The 20173-nt window shown below is 42.1% G+C and overlaps 1 protein-coding gene and 1 long non-coding RNA gene across 3 annotated transcripts in view; both read right to left on the bottom strand.

Moving 5' to 3' along the window:
- LOC118774221 (roundabout homolog 1-like) overlaps positions 1-9255 on the bottom strand; it is a 121854-nt gene extending 112599 nt beyond the window's left edge. For both annotated transcript variants that reach the window (XM_036523399.1, XM_036523400.1), the window contains exon 1: positions 8313-9255. In XM_036523399.1, the coding sequence (XP_036379292.1) occupies positions 8313-8373 (61 nt within the window). In that variant the 5' untranslated portion in view covers positions 8374-9255. The remainder of the gene's footprint in view (positions 1-8312) is intronic.
- A 5253-nt stretch (positions 9256-14508) lies between these two features.
- Positions 14509-20173, bottom strand: part of LOC118774222 — a 40730-nt gene continuing 35065 nt past the window's right edge. Inside the window, exon 3 of the long non-coding RNA XR_005004810.1 lies at positions 14509-14542. This is a non-coding gene — a long non-coding RNA (uncharacterized LOC118774222). The remainder of the gene's footprint in view (positions 14543-20173) is intronic.

Here is a 20173-nt window from a genome sequence, read left to right as displayed (position 1 = left end):
AAAACTTCAGGTCTAGTCTTGCAATTTCTTGTCCTTTATAGACAAGGTGTGCAGCACAGGCCCGGTAACCTGTGTCAATGAGCAGGAAAAAGACAAGGATTCCCAACATCTACTCCTTGGACAAGGGCGGCCATCCAGAAACACATTACAGCCTCTCCTGTCTTGGTTATAAAGTGCCGTCTCTTTGAAATTCGATTATTGTTAAACACAGGGCACATACCTCGCTCAATCATTAACAGAGGCTGTGACAGTGGAAAAGCTGTGGACACAGTGCTCACCCCAGCTTACTCTGTTAGGGGGTTGAGGCATTTTTAAGCCCTCAAACACAATACAGACAATGAGCGCACCACCTCCGGAGCACTCCCCAATACAGACAGACAGACAGACACACACACACACACAGAGGGAGACACACCAGCCCAGACAGATAATTAGATGGGCTTCCTGGAAGTGCCAACTCATCCCTCTGGCTCAGCCAACGAACAGCGCGCCTTGCACACACAGACGGCAGAGAGATGCCTCCAAAGGCCTGTTTGCATGAGGGGCTTAATTTTTATAATTCGTTCAATAAGCCAGACAGAGCAGACAGTAAACTGCAGTCCCCATGAACAGAAGTATGCTGATCAGATGTCAGGATGTGACACAATACACCCCGAATTAGGATAATTAACTCATTTTCAATACATTCTTCTTAAGGAAATAAACAGAAAATGTGCCAGTGGTTTGAGACACGCTGCCTTGAGCGCAGCCATTTCCTGAAGCCCGGCACTCTACATGTGGAGCAGACACAATTATTCCCATGTGTCCAGCTCTGTTTCCCTTCAGTATCTAGGCAGAGTAAGGACCCAGTCCCTTAGTGACATGGGTGCTGTGTAGGAGTGCCCAGAGAGGCCTAAAGCTCTGGGTGCTTCACATGTATGAGACAGCAGAGAAACCTAGGGGCTGGGGCCAAAGTGCACCCTATTTAATCACAGGAGTCCATGCCCCATGCCCTTAAATCAGCCAGGCCGGACAGCTGATACTCCCTTCATGGCAGTCTGGTGGTGCCTCTCTCGCATCCCAGAGGATCAGCAGCCTGGAGACCTCTGCCATCTCAGGGGTCAACCTCCCCATCCTAACTTCCCTGGTTTCAACAGTCAGACTTTCACATGCCCCATGCTACACTCCTCTCCTCTCCAATCCCTCTTCTGGTCTGTATTCCTGCCTCTAGACCTTAATGACATGGCTGCACTGCTTTAAAATACTATTTAAAGGCCGGGAGAGGGAGAGAGACTCTCTATAATTCAACATGATATTCAGCGTTGTCAGAGCCCCGACTCCTTACAAGCACTCATCAATGGGAACCCAGCCCTGCGCGTTACTACTGACGATGAACAGATCTGCAAATTAACAGCGATTAAATGCACTTCTGGGCTTGTTAAAAGGAGAGCGCTTGTGGGGAAGCAGTTCATTGACAGTCTAATTGTGATTTATCTCATTTTAAACAAACTGCGTTGAAATGTTTATCTCCCTGGTCGCTAACGACTGAGAGAGTGGGATGACTTCGCCCATACCAGTCCTGCAGGGATAATGTGCATTTCTCTCTTTTCTTCACTAATGAGCCATGAGTTGGAGTGGTCTCAGAGATCCTGATAAAATCCAATCCTGGGTCATAATTAGTCTGATGTATATATTTATGAGGGCAGCTCCTGCAGATATACCTTCACTTCCATGCCATTGACAATGTTCACACACAATTAATATTTTAATGTAAACCAGAATATTCAGGTATTCTGACTATGAGTATGACTATACTGACTATAAGTATTATGACTATGAACAATAATCAAATAAGACAACATTTTGTTGTATTAAAAAAACCCAAATAAGACATGTGGGATATCCTTCAATGGAATATTGAATTGTGTAAAACCTCATTCCTCCTATAACTCCTATATTCTTCCTATAAGCTTCCATCTGTACACATTCAATGTTTTGCAAGCAATCTTGGGTCATAATTCACTCACTTGCTAGTTGACATGACTAATGAAAAAAGTTTTGCATTTTTGGAGCAACCAGGAGACAACTGTTCATAAGTTTGGAAAAATACTAAGTGTTAAGAAAGCAATACAAGACAATGCAGCAGTGACAATGTTCCATGCTATTCTCCCCAGTAAGATTAGGATGAAAAATCACACCTGTCCTTTACAAAACTTATTCAAAATACACTGATTCCCATGTTAATAGGGTAATTTGCCACAGCTGTATCTCACTGGGCATATAAACATTATTTCCAGAATATGACCGTAACCAGGGTAAGGACCATTAACTTGAACCAGATTAACTGTGTGCATGCACAAGTAGTTATGGTCAGCCAAGTCTGCTGATTATTTCCTGCTTATAATATACACTAATGCAAAAAGTAGAGTGTATGATTTTTACCTTGAATGAATGGGATTAGCACATTTCTATCAGCAGTAGTGAGCCAGTGTCATGTATTTTCTGGGCTGCTCACACAGCCCTGATGAATGAGGATGGCCTCGCTCTGCCCCAGGTGCCTCCGCATCTCCTACCCAGTGGTGACTGCGGCTCTGTGTGCCCTTCACTGTCATTCACACTCTGTGACCTCACAGTAACCTCAATTCACACCGATTCGCTCCACCGATCTCTGGCTCCGGCTGTTACTGTTCCCCCAATAAAGACACTTGCTTCCCAATGAATTCAAAATAACCCCAATGAATTCGTCATTATCAGGTCCTGGAAAATCAACCGCTGTGATATGGAAACAACTCGACCAACCGTGCTTCTCAGCAGAGCACAAATCACTCCATACACTAAATAAAACACACGTGACTGCGGGGCCTGCTGTGTCCTTGTACCCAGAGGCTAATTCAGCAGGCACAGCTGGCCCATAGGCTGAGACTGTTAGCTTATTTGAATGGTGCTGGTTTTACAAGTACAGTAGAACCATTGTCCGCATTACCATTGTCATAACTATTTCCTCCATTATATATGTGGCGGCAGTGTAGCATAGTGGTTAAGGAGCAGGGCTCGTAACCGAAAGGTTGCCGGTTCGATCCCCGCTGGGACACTGCTGCTGTACCCTTGGGCAAGGTACTTAACCCACAATTGCCTCAGTAAAATATCCAGCTGTATAAATGGATACCATTGTAAAGAACTGTAACCTATGTAAGTCGCTTTGGATAAAAGCGTCTGCTAAATGAATAAATGTAAATGTAAATGTACCTGATCCAGAGTCACTAACGGCCATCTGACCACTCAGATATACTTATTATATACTGTTGAACTATGTTAGAGCTTGCCTGAAACCATGAGTAAAACAAAAAGACACATTTATACAACCTCCTACAACATTTACAGACACATGGTGGGTAAATACACACACACACACACACACACACAAACACATTCACATATGGTGAATACATATGGTGTATTCAGCATGCTAGTTAAATGCCCCCCCCCCCCCCCCCCCCCCCCCCCCAGCACACAGCTGTGAACCAGTACTCAAAAGCAGGAAACAAATGAAAAGGTAATAGCCATAACAGTCCAAGCCCAGTTAACATTCTTTACAGCATTACAGCCAAGCACTTCCAGCTCTCAGTCCATCACAGATGTAGTTCTACCAAGGAGGACCATGTCACATGGTCCATCATGTGATCAGGGCGTGAGAACAGCAGCCTGAGGGTCATCTGTCCTCCTGGGACCCCACAGGGCGAGCCTAAGAGCCATGCTGTAAGAGCTGTAGGAATGAAACACTTTAAGAAGCACGCAGTGCAGACACAATGCCTAACATCCCGCCACCCCCCTCCCCCCAGCTAGGCTTGACCCTTGACCTTTTGGCCCACAGGCACTTGTTAAAGTGCTCCACTGTTTCCTCACCAAAGCGTTCTGACCACGCTTCAGCACACCGCTCACTCGCCCCGCAGGAAACCAGGACACAGATAAGGAAAGCAATCAGGACAAGCAACTTTCAGCGGAGTACTGTATGCACACACACACACACATAGATTCATGCAAGCTCACATACACTCTCGCTCTGCAACAGTCAACCAACTCCTCATCTCCCATCGAAGGGAGGAGATCCTGCTTTAAGACAATGTGCCTTACGGACTTATAATCTCTTAACCACATATTTGACAATTATGATCCAAAGCAGAAACAAATGAAATGGCTTTATCCAAATCACTACCAGCGAGGGAGTAAAAGTATCACTGAGAGAGTGCAACATTTAACAGAACATTTCATTTTGACAAACACTGTATGTAACAACCACAGAGAAACAGGAACGATGGCACCAACAGCAGTGCCAAAGATCAAGTGATGAAGCAAACATGCACAAACACACTCACTGTGCCCTGTTTGCACTTCAGCCTTGGTCTTTATCACATTACTGCTGCAGCACTGTCTGTTAAACAATCTGACTACCTCCTTCTCCCCTGTCCAAGTTCTGGTTTTATGGGTGTTAGGCAAGAAGGTACTGGGACTAGCCTAAGTATGATGTCTAGCTCTGTTCGAGGAGACAAACAAATGTGATAGTATTGGGAGAAAATTACTTATTTACAGTGCCCTGTATCTGTGAACAAGCAGGCATCCATGTACTGCATGTTTGATTACACCATCTATATCTTGCAAACACTCTCTTTGGCTTACTCATCACCTCATTTCCTGGGAATAACAGGTTGAGAACAGACAGCTATGAAATACCGTGGGGAGCCTCGTTAAGTGCGTCAGTGTCAAAAACTGAAATATTGCAGCACGAGCTCTCAGACCCCTGAGAGAAAATAGGGGCAAGCATGCATGCACTCTCACACACAAGCATTCAGGTACGCAGGCAAATTTAAATGTCTTCCCTCACTGTAACCACTTCTGCCCCAATCCACATACTCCCCTCCCTCCCCCGAATGGGTCTGCAGAGACCCAGGACTTCCAGCTGCCAGCCAGCGGGTCCTTCTTGTTTGCTTGTCCTTGCTGGGCCAGGTGTCTCCCATCACTTCCTCTGTTGCTCATTTCACTCCATTCTTTTTTTTTTGTCCTGACCTATGGTTAACATTCTCCCTGCATTCACATCCCCCCTACAGCTGTCCCCACACTGCCCGCCCTACTTCAGCTAATGCTAGGGAGGTCTCAGGCAGTCTCAGGCTTACGGTTAGACTGGAGCCACTGCTGCCAGTGTTAAGAACTATTACAAGTGGTAACAGAGCATGTGGAAAGAGAGAGACAGCAAAGTAGTTTCACCATTTTAGTTTATTTCTGGAACTTTTTCTCTACAAACTATCCCCATACGGAGTTAGCCTTAAATTAAGATTTTCCATTTAGTTTTCTCCCCTGGTATGAGGCATTTGGTATTAGGAGACAGGACTCCTGTTCAAACAATTCCCTTCCTTTGAGTGACTATTTTTTTTCTTTTGAGTTCCTTAAAACTAAGTGCCTTTCAGTGGTGTGCTCCAGAAACACAATGTGAATAAGACATGATTAAAAACATAATACAGAAAAGCATAATTTAAACACTGCTCTCACAATAAACACATCCAAAACAGGACACACAGGTATGTCCTGCCTTTAGAGGAGTACTTTTTGTTTGAATATTGTTTTCTTAAGCGGGAAAGAAGTTCAAAGCAACATATTTCAAATGCCTCCTGGTGAGAAGAAAGCAGTCAAATCAATCAAGTGACACACCTGAAAACAATCTATTTAGTAAACAGTGCTGGCTTTGAGGGGAAGGTATGCAGGCCACCTAGCAATCATGAACACATTACCCTCAGTCTTCCTGTAATCTGGACAGATGATAAGAAGCTAAACCATACAATTCAAACACCAGTTAATAGCTAATGATCACTACATCTCTCCCTGTCCTCCCACTCTCCTCCATATATTACAACAATGACACATCTCTCGCTAACATTAACTATCTTACCTGCTCGTACTTGTGCCCTTACGCAATTACACACTTGTAAAAGGTACTTGCCCATCTAGCCCAATAAGCAATGAGTCTTGTTTGGTGTGTATGTTCATGTTTGATTGCACATGCAAGTGCTCTGTTGTTGAACCAGTCTTCTCAGTGTCAGCTGTTGATGAAAGCTTCATTAAACTAAAACACTGTCCACATACTGTACTCAAACCCGATGCCAATTTCACAGACACATTAATCTGAAAGTCTCTTTCAGACCTATCCCGAAAAAGCTGCCTTTCTCTTCACCTTATTAACCACACCCCTCCCAACAGAAACCCCTCAAATCAGCTCCTTCACTATATTTTGTAGCGCACCAACCACTGATGCAGTTTAAGGAAGGTTCTGGACCCCTCCACACACACACACACACACACTTCATCATCATCATCATGAGAAGATTCACAATTATTCATCTTAAGTTTTGACTACTGGCCCTTCATTTTATGAAGTACAAGAGTATCAGGATAGGATATAATTAGACCAGCGTTTCCCAAACCTCTCCTGGAGGACCCCTTGTCCTGCACGTTTTAGATCTCTCCCTGCTCCAACACAGCTGATTCGAACGATCAGTTTGTTACTAAGCAGCCTCAGGAATTCATAACGAGTCGATCATTTGAATCAGCTGTGTTGGAGCAGGGAGAGATTGAAAACATGCAGAACAAGGGGACCTCCAGGAGAGGTTTGGGAAACGCTGAATTAGACCATACATATCCAAATGGTCACAATGGTTATAGTGTTACTAACTTACATCATAATTATCATTAATCATTTATTTATCATTGAATGCAATTTAAAAACCTAGGTCAGGCAAGGGCACAACGGTTTCTTGCTTCCAAAATGAGAGAAATGTTGGGATAAATCTGAATAAATTCTACAACCGAGGATACTCATTACCCCACCCACGCAAACTCACGCACACACACAGCTATTCTTCGACAAAATAGAGTAATTGTACATGGTGTCCGGCTGCAGCTCTCGATAATTAAAGCTTTAAAATAGGACAATTTAAACCATACAGTACTTTCATCAATCAACAAACCACCATAACTAGCAATTACCCTAGAAAAAAATGCCTTCGTAAGCAGAAACAGGCCGTGCCCACTGCACAGAGCAGGACGCTGCACAAAAGCACAGGGGCTCCGCTCCATTTGGAGATGCGAGCTGCTTGCTAACTAAGGAATTTAAAACTATGGCAGAATGTACCAAACCATTAAATACACTGTATTCAAAATGTAAATGTGTTTTCCACAAGAAGGAAGAAAAGGAAAAAGTTTAGTCATAGAATTTAATGTGTGAGAGGAGGACGTGGTTTACCCCTCACGCCTTTTGAGTGTGAACCGTGACAAATGGAAATGCGTTTACGAGGCTGAAACAAAACAACGTTTCAAGAACCGAACTGTAAAGTAAAATGTATTTTATTAATCCTCAAAAGGAAATAACTTCGCCTCACTTTCGCATGCTTTTTAGCCTAAGAACAAAAACTTGTTTGTGGGGTGGGGAGCGCCGATATTAATTGTGGTAGTTGAAAAATACTTATTCCCAGTTATTGTTCACTGCCTTGAAGTATTTGTCAGCCAACCTTGCGGTCCACACTCTTTCAGTTCAGCTCAACACTGTCAACAGTGCCGCGATGACAATATTTTATGTAGTCTCGTTGCAAAGATTGCACGGGTTGTAAGCATCAGAAAACAAACAACTAAAGATGAATAAGATACATCTTAAGGTTTCAGCGTAATCAAATTTAATCACCTGCATGCGGTGTGTATGTTGGCAGCGCAGCGGAAATACGACTACACACACAAAGACCGACGTTGCAGATAATTCCAAAATCCAATATATGACCTGCACTAATTAGGTCATTGCTTCCTGCCAGCCAGGGTTGGCACCTCACTCGCTGACAAAAGGTACCCTCCTACCTGTACCTTATAGAGAAGACGGATTGTTAATTATCTGTAATAACGGGTTTTATTAATGAGAAAGTAGAAGAGTCGTTTCAGCCAATCGCTCTGGGTAATACAGAGCAACGTTATTAACGGCAGCTAGTGCTAGTGTTTATTTATTCAAATAAGCTATAAAGCTAAATAACGAAATGAATGCAAACTCGCTCTTCATATGTAACATTAAAGTAGCTGAAATATACTCACTTGTTTATTCTATTTTCTAATGATTTGGTATATCTTTATTACGCGGTTGTGATAATTAAAGTTCAAGTTCGTTGGGAGGAAAATGCTTGATCGATACCATATCAGTACGAATTTTCGGCAACCGAATCCGAAGATCGGACTCAAATGCCAATTCAAACCAGCTGCTAGTACACAACCTAAAATGTTTAAAGTTTATGACGGTATGTTTATCTTACCTGAGCAAATATAAAGATATCCGAAAACAAGATATATTCCCAGAAAACTCGAAGACATCATTCCAGTGTTTTACAGAAAGGAAATGATTCTGCACTCCACTTATAATTAATGCATGAAAGTTGTTGGTCGACCTTTCATAATCCTAATATTGAACAAAAGTTCTGTTGATTTCTCCAGATTGTGTTTGTTTTTGTTCCTCTTCGTATTTCTTGCTCCTTTTAAATGCTGTGTAAACACCGATAATCCAAATTTCATTTAAAATCCCTAAATGGGCATCATCCACCTATTAGTCGTGGAATTAAAAAAAAAAAAAAAAAACATCGTAATGCAAAGTACGCAGGAAATGTTTTCGTTCTTGTATGTCTTCCTATAAATCTATGATGTGTGTATGTGCTGGCGTTTTTTTCTTTGTTTCCCGTTTAATATTAAAACAAATCAAAGTTTGGATTTGCGAAGTAAAAAAGTTCAGTGCTTCTCGAACGTCGCCAGTTGAGCGCTTATCGCACAGTTCGTCATACCGTGTCTGTTCAGTTTGTTTGAAGCAGACTGGCATCAACGGTCTTGAGAAGACAGAAAATAATACATCCAAAATGATCCGACTGTGTGAAACTCCGAATTGTGTAAAGGGGATTCCAGTGTTTTGTGGGGAAAAAAATCCCTAACTGCGCACGTCAAAGCTCAAAGTCACATCGTTCATTCCAGTATAACTGTCGGACTCTCTGCGATCAGCAATACCTTTCAGGTCTTCTTCGTAGTACAAAAGTATTCTGTAGACTTTGCTAAATGCATTAGTTTGAGGGGATCACTCCCACTTGCACATCACTTTTTTGTTAAAGTTGCGTGTCAGACTCAAGTTTTCCAAACAGTCAGATTTCTCCACATTAAGCTCCTTTCTGTAGTAGCCTACTAACTTCTTAAGTCCCCGTGTACACCCAGACCCGTGCCTCGGTCAACGGGGATTGTACACTGAACGCCCTGTTCTCCATTCAGTGGATCAGAGTGATTTACAGAATGGTATGTGCCACTCTCCCCTCTCCGGCTTCAAACAATGGGGTTTTCCAGAAGGGAGATTTAACCTCTTACAGGCCGGACTCTTTTAAGCCAGCGCATCTATGAATGTTGCTTAACTACAAATTGTTGCATTGACTAAAACTGTCGTCTTTGTTTTGTATCGGAGGCGTATTGTTATCATGAAAACTTTGCAGAGTAGGCCTACTTTATTTTTTTAACGTATTGATTCATTACACAAATACAATATTAGAGCTAATCGATGGGAAGGCACCAGGCGTGGCTTACTTCCGAAGGCTTATCACAGTGTACTTAGAATTAAATTATGAAAATACGCGTGTTCTTTAAAATATTATAATAATAATTCCGGCACTATAACGGAAACTAATAGAAACCTGAAAGAAAAAAGAGCAAAGCAGCTAGAGCGAGAGGGAACGTGGAATCAGGAGAAAAAGACGGATGGGGACTAGAGGGGTGGGGGAGTGAGCTGCCGGAGTTACCAACAGCTGAGAGGCGCAAAAGATGTAACCTGTTTGCTGAGATGGTGTGCTTCTACTGCAGCGCTGCGCTCAGGAAAATCCCAGGTGTATTCGGCTCAGGCGCGAGATAACACTTTAACAAATTCATTAAAGTCACTTTAGAGGCGATTAGCCGGTAGCATTTATTCCCCTCCTCATAATCATGGATGTAATCTACTTATGACAATTCCTTAATGAACGCTCCAGCGTAAAAGTCAGTTATCGCACGTCTAAGCTGCAAAGCGGCTATTTCACTGGTGTTTGTGACATTGGGGGCTTATTGGATTTATTTGTGTTCCGAACGGCAGGAAAATGGTAAACAAAAAGCGTTTTGTCATTACAGGAGCAATCTGGCTACCAAGACGCCTACTCACCCTGCTATGTAGAGTACAGTGAAAGCTTCGCATTCGGGGAGAAATCGCTATGGAAGTCGATCACAGTGGTCCTCTACCTTAACCCTGGACTATTTCCCTTTCGGTAAAAACAGCACAAACTCAGTGGCAAATTTTTTCACTTTTTCAGAGTTTGCAAACTGTTAATGGGACTTATTTGATCGTATACATTCTGCTTTGATAAGCAACATGCTTAAGAACATCAAAAAGAAGGGATGATACACATTACCAAAGCCTAACGTAAGTAGTCGCACATCATTTAAAAAAATGTGCAGATTGTTGGGCCTTGTTGCCGCTTGCCTTCATAATCGACACAAGTACCCCCTCTACTGGCCAACTGCTGCAGGTGGCCAGAGGGACAAGGTTGGGGGGTAAAAAGGTGCAACCCCCAGCAAGAATGTGAAGAGTTGTCAAAAGCCTTACATTTTTTCCACAAACTGGGTTTATGTACAGTACCATCCAGTCCGCAAAACTTTGTGGAAGAATGCTGTTAAAATTCTGAAGTGGAAGAATTGCGATCTGTGCTCACCTTTTTTTTTTCTCCCAGCATGCCTGAAGCTGAGAAAAATCTGCAGGCAATTTGAACATGACTATTTTGGTGGGGTCAGTCATGCAGCTCCAGTAGGTTTTCTGCTATACCGATTAAATTTGAGAAGCTAAAAAAGGAGATGGAAAAGTCCCGTATGAAGTCTGTATTTATGGGCATCCCGCTGGCCTGTTCTGGAGTGGACACACCTCTATTGAGTTATGCAACATGACTGACCCAAATCTGCCTCCGCAAGCCGAGAGGCAATCTCTCACTCAACAGGACCAGCCTGTGCTACACAGTCTCTTTTATTCTTTCATTTTTTCCATCCATTCCCCTCCCGCTCCCTCTCCTGGAGTGATGGAAACCATTCCCCACTTCCTCTTCCTGCCGCAAATCCTTTAATTGCTTTGAATCTGCCCCTGGCAGCCTTGCTGAATGGGTCCTGGTCTGCATGGCAGTGTACATGGGCAGGAAAACACAGATATGCCACCATCATGATCATCATCATATTTCTCCTTTCTCCTACTTTTCCTCTCTCTCACTTCAAGACAACAGCTGGGGCCAGAGAGTGCTGTCATATTTGGAAAGATTCCCAAACAAGGAAATTGTTCCAGTTTAAAGAGGGTGTTTTCATGTGATTTCTTTGTCCTTTAAAACACAAGACATCCTTCCACATGCCACACATTTAACATGTTTTAATATTTGTAGCCGATGGAATTTTGAAGAATTATTTGCACTGGTGGGTGACCAGTAGGTTGCAGTTGATAAAATGAAAATGAGGCCAGTGTACCCATCCACAGCTTTTTCAGTTTAATTTGTTTTTGTATTATTTTTAAAAATTATTTTCATGCTTTATCTTAAAATTTTTTGTTGTCCTGTTTATTGATGTCTTTTTGACAGCTGTCCAATAAATAGCCCCCAAGCCTCCCTCTCTCACTCTCTCTGTCTCCATCCCTCTATGTCCCATCTAAAGCATCCTCGTCCTTGCCAATAATATTGCATCTACTCCTTTATCCTTTAGAATAAAAACTAAGAGATATATAGGAACAAACTGATTCCCTTCAAACCAATGAACCAATGCTGAGCAATTTCTCAGACCATTATTTGTTAGCTTCACAGAAGGTAATCAATTGTCATGAGACAGTCACAGTTCATGTGTTCCTAAATTGGTTCCAGCCAGACAGAGAGACTGTGGATTTGATACATGCAGAAACCACAGCGCCTTGCGTGACCACTGTATGGGGTTCACCTCCACAGTGTGACACTTGTGAGAACTGCTAAATCATGAGTGTCACAAGGCATTATATTACTGGCACAGCAGGGATCTTCAGCCAGTCCACAGAATCATGACGTGAACTCAGCGGAATGAGAGGGAATTTCTTCACTCATTTATTCCTTTCCGACAAAGGTTTGCAGCCCAGATCACAACTGAGGCAGGCGTATAAATCTCGCTGTGGACATTTTTCTTTCACGTTCCGCCAAAAGGATAATGTTGAACTACCTCCCGCTCCCACTTGAAAGTGGGTGTAATGCATTTTGGAAACTGCTGAAAGGGCACAGAGAGGCCTCACACCACATCAGAGCGACGGATCTCTGTTAGCGGACCCAAATGTTTGATAAAGCGAAGACAGTGCCGTGATCAGGTGCCAAAATGGAGCATGCAGAGCAGTGAATCTGCTAAATATGATCGATGGCCTGTTTGACGCTGACCCCATGTGCGTGCCAAAAAACTGTGAGATTGTGCAGGTGTTACACTTAAATGCGGAACACGGACGTCATTCTTTTAGCTGCCTGTTGCACATGTGAACCTCTCAGCTCCTTCCAACAGAAACATACCTACAACCGCCTTTCTTGACAAAGATTGCCACACAGAAACTTGGGTATAAAAAACTACAGATTCTTATAATGATGGAGAAAATCCTGTGTACAAAATAGAATCCAAAATTTAAAGAATATATTTTAATATACTGTATGGCATATTACACTGTGTATATTTTAAAATGTATCAATTATTGCCACTTTCATAATACACATATATAACACATTCTGTACACAGAATATAAGCCTCATTCTCTTTTTTTCTCCTGTTGAAACTTGAAAGGAGGGAAAAAAACAGAATGTCATTTCCTCTCTGCTCTTTTCATCTCACATCTTCAGTGGGAAAGCAAACGGGTTCAGGGTTAAAGAGGGGTGGAAATTACATTTCAGAAGGCCTCCTCAAAGAGAAACCTGCTTGTCCTTTTGAACTGTTTTTTGTATTACACTGAAACAGCTTGGATGGATGTAAGCCTTCCCTGACGCAAAAACATCTGTCAAAGTGTGTGATAAAAACATGTGGAATGTATTTTCTAATAAATGCCAAAACAGGAGTTATATATCACAGCTCTATCTTTTAATTCCATGTTCTTACATGTCAGATTATATGTTTATTGTGCCATATGTTTCAAAGTTACATGTAATCATGCATTTAATTTTACAGATTTTCACATACGCTCTTCTACTCCAAACTCCAGGCCGAGCCACTAAAAGACTGCATGGTATACATTACTGTAATCCATCTGCTGTGTGTTTTAGGGACTCTCATTTTTACCTGACGGTCCATCCCACTGAATGACCCATACAGCAGACTTCCCTGCAGGCCCTTCTCCTCCCACTCACTGTGTCATGAGATGTTTGTATTGTTCCCCATTTCTTCTTTCAACACGCTCAATTTCTACAACTCAAGGATTCTGTAACAGTAGTATAGGACCTTTTAAGGTATAAGATATAGCCTATGAGCAGCCAAAGTAGAGGACAGCCTTTCAGATAGCAGGGATGATAAGTAATGGCCTGTGATAAGCAATGGTCAGTTGGACTCATTTAGGTAAGAACTTTGACTAAGCTGGACTAAACTGTTATAATCCCCTCTGTGATCTTTATGGTCACTTAAAAATGAAAGAGACATCCTTGACCAACATGATTTCTTACTATAAGCATTACTGTAATCATTGTAATTTCCTCAGTGTCCAGGTAAAAGGGTCGAACGAGAGAAGTAGAACGAGAGAGAGGGGAAAGGAGATAATTTGACATGGGCTTTAGAAGGTGAACTTGAATTCCGCAGCTTGAAAAGTTGGCAGCTGTTGAGCTAATCCCTGAAGTTTCTCCTCTGTGAACCTAAGAGTCTCTCTCCACATACGGAGTTCCTGACATCCACTGGCGGCTCTTGTCAGACTCCGCCTGCACTGTTACAGCACATTAGTTTCATTTCCAACTCAGAGGCTGGGAAACATCTACCTCCCTCATTTCCACTGTCTTCAAACAGAACTAAGCAGAATTCAAGGGGTGACGAGACAATTCACCGTGCCCTCTACCTGTCTAAAACAAAGCAATAAAAGCATTTATGTGTTTTGCCAGATATTGACTCATAGGAAAGAGGATCAAATACCTGCATCCAGCAAACATATTCATCCAGCTGAACACATCACATCTTCCTCTACATTAGACAAATATTGTGTAGAATGGGTTCAACACCAAAGTGTTTTTTTTTTTACTAAAAAAATAACTCTTAGATCCTGTCAAAGGCACAAATTATTTCACATAGACTAATGTACTTTATACATAGGTTATGCTTATGTCAGCCAGCTGAAAAAAAAGGCATGAATTTTTAAATGTTTCTTTTTTCCCATATTCAGAAGGAAATAAAGATCGTGCAGTACCTGTGTAGCCCAGGGAGTTGTCATCCTCGTGTTCGGAGGTGGGGGTGGGTGTGGCTCCGTCACTGGCTCCCTCCTTCCCTCCTGTGTCTGTCGGAAAAAACAGAAATGACACTGAGACCGCTTAACACACCTACGGTTCTCCTCAGCCCCATGAGCTGCGCCAGAGGTACCGACTGTGTTCACTACCCCTATAGGGCTGTCCAATCTGTTGCCTGGAAAAAAAAGACCCAAAACACCAAGACTGACTTGGTGTGGGCGGAGGATCAGAACCAATTCAGACAACTGGGGGAAGACGGAGGGCAAGGAGACCAGGCTGAAGGCAAGAGCGGGCCATGAGAGGACAGATGAGAAGCTGTAGGGAAGAATCTATTTGGGATGGGATAAATGCATCTGTGCCACAATGACATTTACGGTCAGGAGATCATTTGAGTTTAGTTTGGTATGGCCTGGCATCAGCAATAGAGGGTCATGGAACTATAAAGAGAAAGATAGCAGTCTCTCTGAAGGTCCCAACTGGAGGACATCTTCTCCTTTCTATTTTTCTATATATGTGCCATGGTCTAAAGCATTGAGCCATATGAAATAAACAGAGGTGCACAAGATAGGTACCATTTTGTGAAGTGATTATTTTGTGAAGTGATTATTCAGATGAAACCTGTTAGTAAATTGGTGATAGTCACTTAAGAGACCCTTTCCAAATGAAATTGAAATTACACATTAATGAAAATAAAAATGCTCTCAGTTTTTCATGTAGTGTTGCACTTATATGCATGTCATAGTTTAAGAGGTCCTTGTTGAAAAAAAAAACAAAAAAACTGTGTTATTCCTCTATTTGTTTATACTATGTACAAAAACTAAATGTGTGATAACAATGTGGGAGCAGTATTAATAGAAGTAATGGTATTAGGAGCAGCAGCATTATACAGTGAGGGAGATAACTCACCTTAACCACAACCAATGTGGCACCCAACTGCTGATACACAGCAGCCATTTTGTGCCGGAGTGCTCACCACTCATCAGCTGAGGTAAGGAGGGAGGGATTTATTCAGTCAATTTAACTTGGGGATGATTAAGTGGCTGGATTGGGAACTGGGCCAGAATGCCAAGGAACACCCCAGCTTTTTGCAGTAAGTGTCATGGGATTTTAATGATGGCAGAGATTTGGGGCCCCTTTTCATAATAAGCAGAAGCAGTACCACACTGTACTGTACTATAGCAACAGTACATTAGCTTTAGCTAGTTCAATGGTAAGAGCAGGGCCAGAGATTCACCCTGGAACTGTAGTGTTTCTTCTCATAGCTTTCTCTTAATTAAGGCTTTTGTCCTTTACTGGGTCTCTTTCCTACATCATCAGTACAGCTACATATGGCTTTCTCTCCCAGTTTAAGATTTTTTTTTGGAAAACGTTGTTACACAGAGTGAGCTCCTGTCGTTTTCAATTTGACTGAGACAGTGAGTGACAGTGTTTATGACTGTCACAAAGTGAGTTTTTCAGTAGCTGTATTATATTTAACCAGGAAGAGCTGAAGGCCAGTATTATGCAGGGTTCAGGATTCACGCTTACTGCATCAACCTACCTTAGCTCATCTCTGACTCTATACCTCTCGGTCCCTCTGAACTGAGGACATTATTTTTTGAAACTGCAATGAAAAATAACCATCTAAGGTAAAAGGTCATGCAATGTCATGACACGTCTCACCTGCAAATCCCATTATGTCCAAAGTCTCCAGCATTAACCCCTATAGTACACCAAAAGGCTGTCTGATCATCTGCTCATCTGCTGGAGAGGTTAAAGTGTACATTGACTAACCTTCTCCATCATCCATAGTCAGGTGTGATAGTACAGTTAACCCACCGAGGGAGCCTCTGATTTCTCCTCAAACAACCTGGGTTGGATCCGGGAGCAAATTAGTTTACAAACTTTATCACCAGTATGCAGGTATGCCTCCGTCTGCTGGCCTATATGATGCAGAGCCTGGTATGTTTTTCAGTTAGGCCTGCACCAAATACACCAGATCAAGAAACAAGCCAAGTAAATCAAAGCAGCAAACAGACAGACAGACAACAGACATAATGACAAGCAGACAGAAAAAAACAAAGTAGAAATAGGAAGAGATATGGATTGAAAAGAGTTAGCAATGGTCGCTTTTAACAGACTGAAATTTAGTTATTTTCTTTGTGACAAAAAAGACAGCAAAGAACGAGGTAACAATTAGCCAGCTCCATTTCATGAACCATTGTGATGGCAGCATTGTCTCACTGGCTGCTGCATCATTAGGTTCCATGCTGAATTTACTTGCTCCTCTGTCAATGAGCCTTACAAGTAAGAACAGGATAATTGTATGTTATCCTGGAAAAATATATTACATATCATAAAATTGCTAAGCATAATTTACCTCATTTCACTTATCTTATGATTAATGTCAGATGGATCTATACCATGTTCTCACAGAGCTATGACTCATAAATCCATAAAAAAGCATTTGAAAGCACTTAGCAAAGTATTGTGCCAGTCATAAGTAGTTTTTGGAGAGCAGATTGATAGTGTCATTACTCATTACAGACTGATATGTTTAATGGTCATAATAAAAACAAATTACTGCCATGGAACAAAGATCTCTTCATTCAGAAGGTTTTTCTGCTTAAAAATCTATATCAGAAGCAGAGTTGGATTACAGCAGGAATAATAAACCCAATAAGACTAAGAATCCAAGCTGTCTGCTTAAACTGCTCCCTGTGATGCTAACAATCTCTAACTTCTTCTCCTCCCCCTCCGGCATTCTGAGGGATCCCTGCTGTCCGACCAAAGAGAGAGCACGTCGTCCGAGGTTACGAGAACAAAGACACGGCACAGAAAGCACAGTGGTGACAGCACAAGTACAGTCCCCCACACAGTAAAAGAACACTCTGGACCCTGGTGAAATGCTAAATCAGGTCTCCCAATCACTGGAGGAGAAAGTCTGCAGATTTTAATTAGAAGAACTGAAACATGCTCCCCACTCTTTGTCTCTCCGCCTCACTCTGTTCTGACATATATTTGATGGCAATCCTGCAGATAGGTCCTGCAGGCAACCAGTGGAGACAAACATACAGCAACTACCTCATTAAATCCCAACCCGTTAGAGCAGATCCAATAATTATGAGAAGCAGTTTTGCATGCTGACACACCACGAAAGATGACTTGAATAAAATCACCTGCATTAAGAGTGAACTCAGTTTAATTCCACTGCCACACACATTAGGAATCCACCCGCTGATCCGCAAAGAGAAGAACTGGTCAACACAGAGTGGAAACAGTGGGTTATTGACTGTGGTCTCTTTCAACAACAGCAAACGACAGTAATGCACATAATTTGGTCATGATTACATATATATATAATTACGTCTATATGTGTGTGTGTGCGTGTGTGTATCCGCGCACGCACCAGCACTCATCAAACACTGACAGCACTGATCAAATTAAAACCAGTATTTTTGTACGCGTCTCAGGTTTCACTGAAAGACAGCTGGGGTTTGAACCTGTGTAAAAAACGTAGCTTCGGATTCCAGCTGAGCACACACCCCTGCCTAATTGCAGCTTTCTCTCTCCTTCTTCCCCTGCGGCAACAAATTTCTGGAGATTTCAGTCCCCTGTCATGGGGTTTACTGGCTGGTTAGTGTGCATATTTCAAGTGGAAGCTGCCATGGCACTTCAGCATACACACCTACACACAGATGCACACACAACACAGAGAGATACAGATGAAGAGCCAGACTGCATGTGTGTGCAAGCATGTGCATGTGCACTGGGCATTATAACTATTGCGTTCTTCCGGAGTGGATGGGAACTTCATCTTGCGGAGATGGGCTTGGAAATAAGATTTAAGTTCAGGTAATAATGGCCTTCTTGCTCCGATGGGATTAGTGCTTCAATTGGCTGGGCATTGTTGTGCATATCATTGGCTCTCCCTCCCACTGCACTACCTAATGGAGACTGTTTCCATATAGATAAGGACACTGGGTCTTTGGTAGGTAGATGAGGCATAAGGATGAAGCTCTGCCTCTCAGCAGCAGTGAAGGCTGTATGGCCGATACATTGAAGGGGATGGCTGAGAAGGATTAACACAGGGATAACATTTAAGAGTCCTGTAATGCGGGGGTTGGTTGGGTTCTGTGCATTTCATGATCAAAGCTGTGTTTTTTCTGCCTCAAACCAACCCACCCACCGGACTCAAACATTGAAAGTATTCACCTTGCGTAGGTCTTTATTATCACCCTGAAGCAAAATGATCTCCATCTGGCCATATGAAGGTGTCCTTTTCTGTTACAGAACTGGCATAGAAGGGCTGCTGTGTTGAGGACAGTATCTGATTAGGCATTCACAAAATACTTTGAACTGAACATTACTTCAGAAAAGCTTTACACCTTAACAGAGATGATGAGTTGTGGGCAGTGGGGAGAGAAAGAAAGAGAGAGAGATCCTTGAATTCCTGTATGTATTGATGTTTCATTAAAATCTACACAGCTGGACTTTTATTACGTACATTACATGTATCCTTTCCCAACACTGCTTTAGTTTGTTCTGCTAATGAAACAGCATTGAACTGAATTACACTGAGAGACAGAGGAACTGTTTGAGATGACTGAGGGGTTGACTGAAATGAAACAAGACCCAAAGAACAGCATAATACAATGCACAGGGCCCAGATGCTTTGGCAGCATTACTAACTGTTAGCTGCAACTGAAGTGGGCCTGTGCTGCTACAGCTCCTTCGCAGTGCTGGATTCTCTCAACTGCACCAGAGTTCCACCCTGTCCAGAACTCCACCCAGACTATGGTTTGGCACCACAGCTTTGTCTCGTTTAGCCTTTACCCACTGTAGAGCTTTATCCAATGTCCACATTCACATTTGATTTCAGAAATTTAAATGGTTTCCTCCATCTTTCTCACTGTGAAGCACACCTTATTCTAATGACCGCTTGTAAAAAAAAAAAAAAATGAAATCCTGCCTTTATTATCTTGCTGTCATGATATTTATTTTTACTCTTTTTGTCTTTGTAGTTATGCTGTGCAGCCCATTGGGATCACAAAATAACTCCTTTTTAGATAAAATGTGTTGGTTACACTTTACATTAAACTGAATTATACCAGCACAGTTACGCTGTAACTGAAAATTATATGGTAGTGTGCAAGAACATAAGAACATAAGCACATATGATGACGAGAACAGGCCATTCGGCCCAACTAAGCTCGCCATTTCTTAATTAAAGAGTATCCAAAACTGCATCAAGTCTAGACTTGAACACAGCAAGGGTCTCTGCCTCAATTACATGACCTGGCAACCTATTCCATGTACTGATAACTCTTTGTGTAAAATAATATTTCCTTATATCAGTGCGGAACTTACTCTTAACTAGTTTCCATTTATGTCCTCTTGTTTTACAGACTGAACTCACCCTAAAGAATCTATTATAGTTAACCTTATTGATTCCTTTTATAAATTTAAATACCTTAATTAAATCACCCCTAAGCCTCCTCTCGCTTAGTCTAAATAGGTTAAGTAAAGTTATGTAGTTACACTCTTGTTAAATAAATATTTACAGTACATAATAATTTATTGAACCCCATAAACAGCAATGGCATGTAGTTACACTTTTGTTACCAAATTAGCACAGTGTAACTACATTTGTATATGTGTTACTTAGTGTAAAGTCTTATGATTATGACTATTGACAGAGT

Source organism: Megalops cyprinoides, chromosome 3 (assembly GCF_013368585.1).
Source record: "Megalops cyprinoides isolate fMegCyp1 chromosome 3, fMegCyp1.pri, whole genome shotgun sequence".
Taxonomy (NCBI): Eukaryota; Metazoa; Chordata; class Actinopteri; order Elopiformes; family Megalopidae; genus Megalops; species Megalops cyprinoides.
Note: the sequence above shows the minus strand (reverse complement) of the source record. Positions and strands in the feature narration are given on the sequence as shown.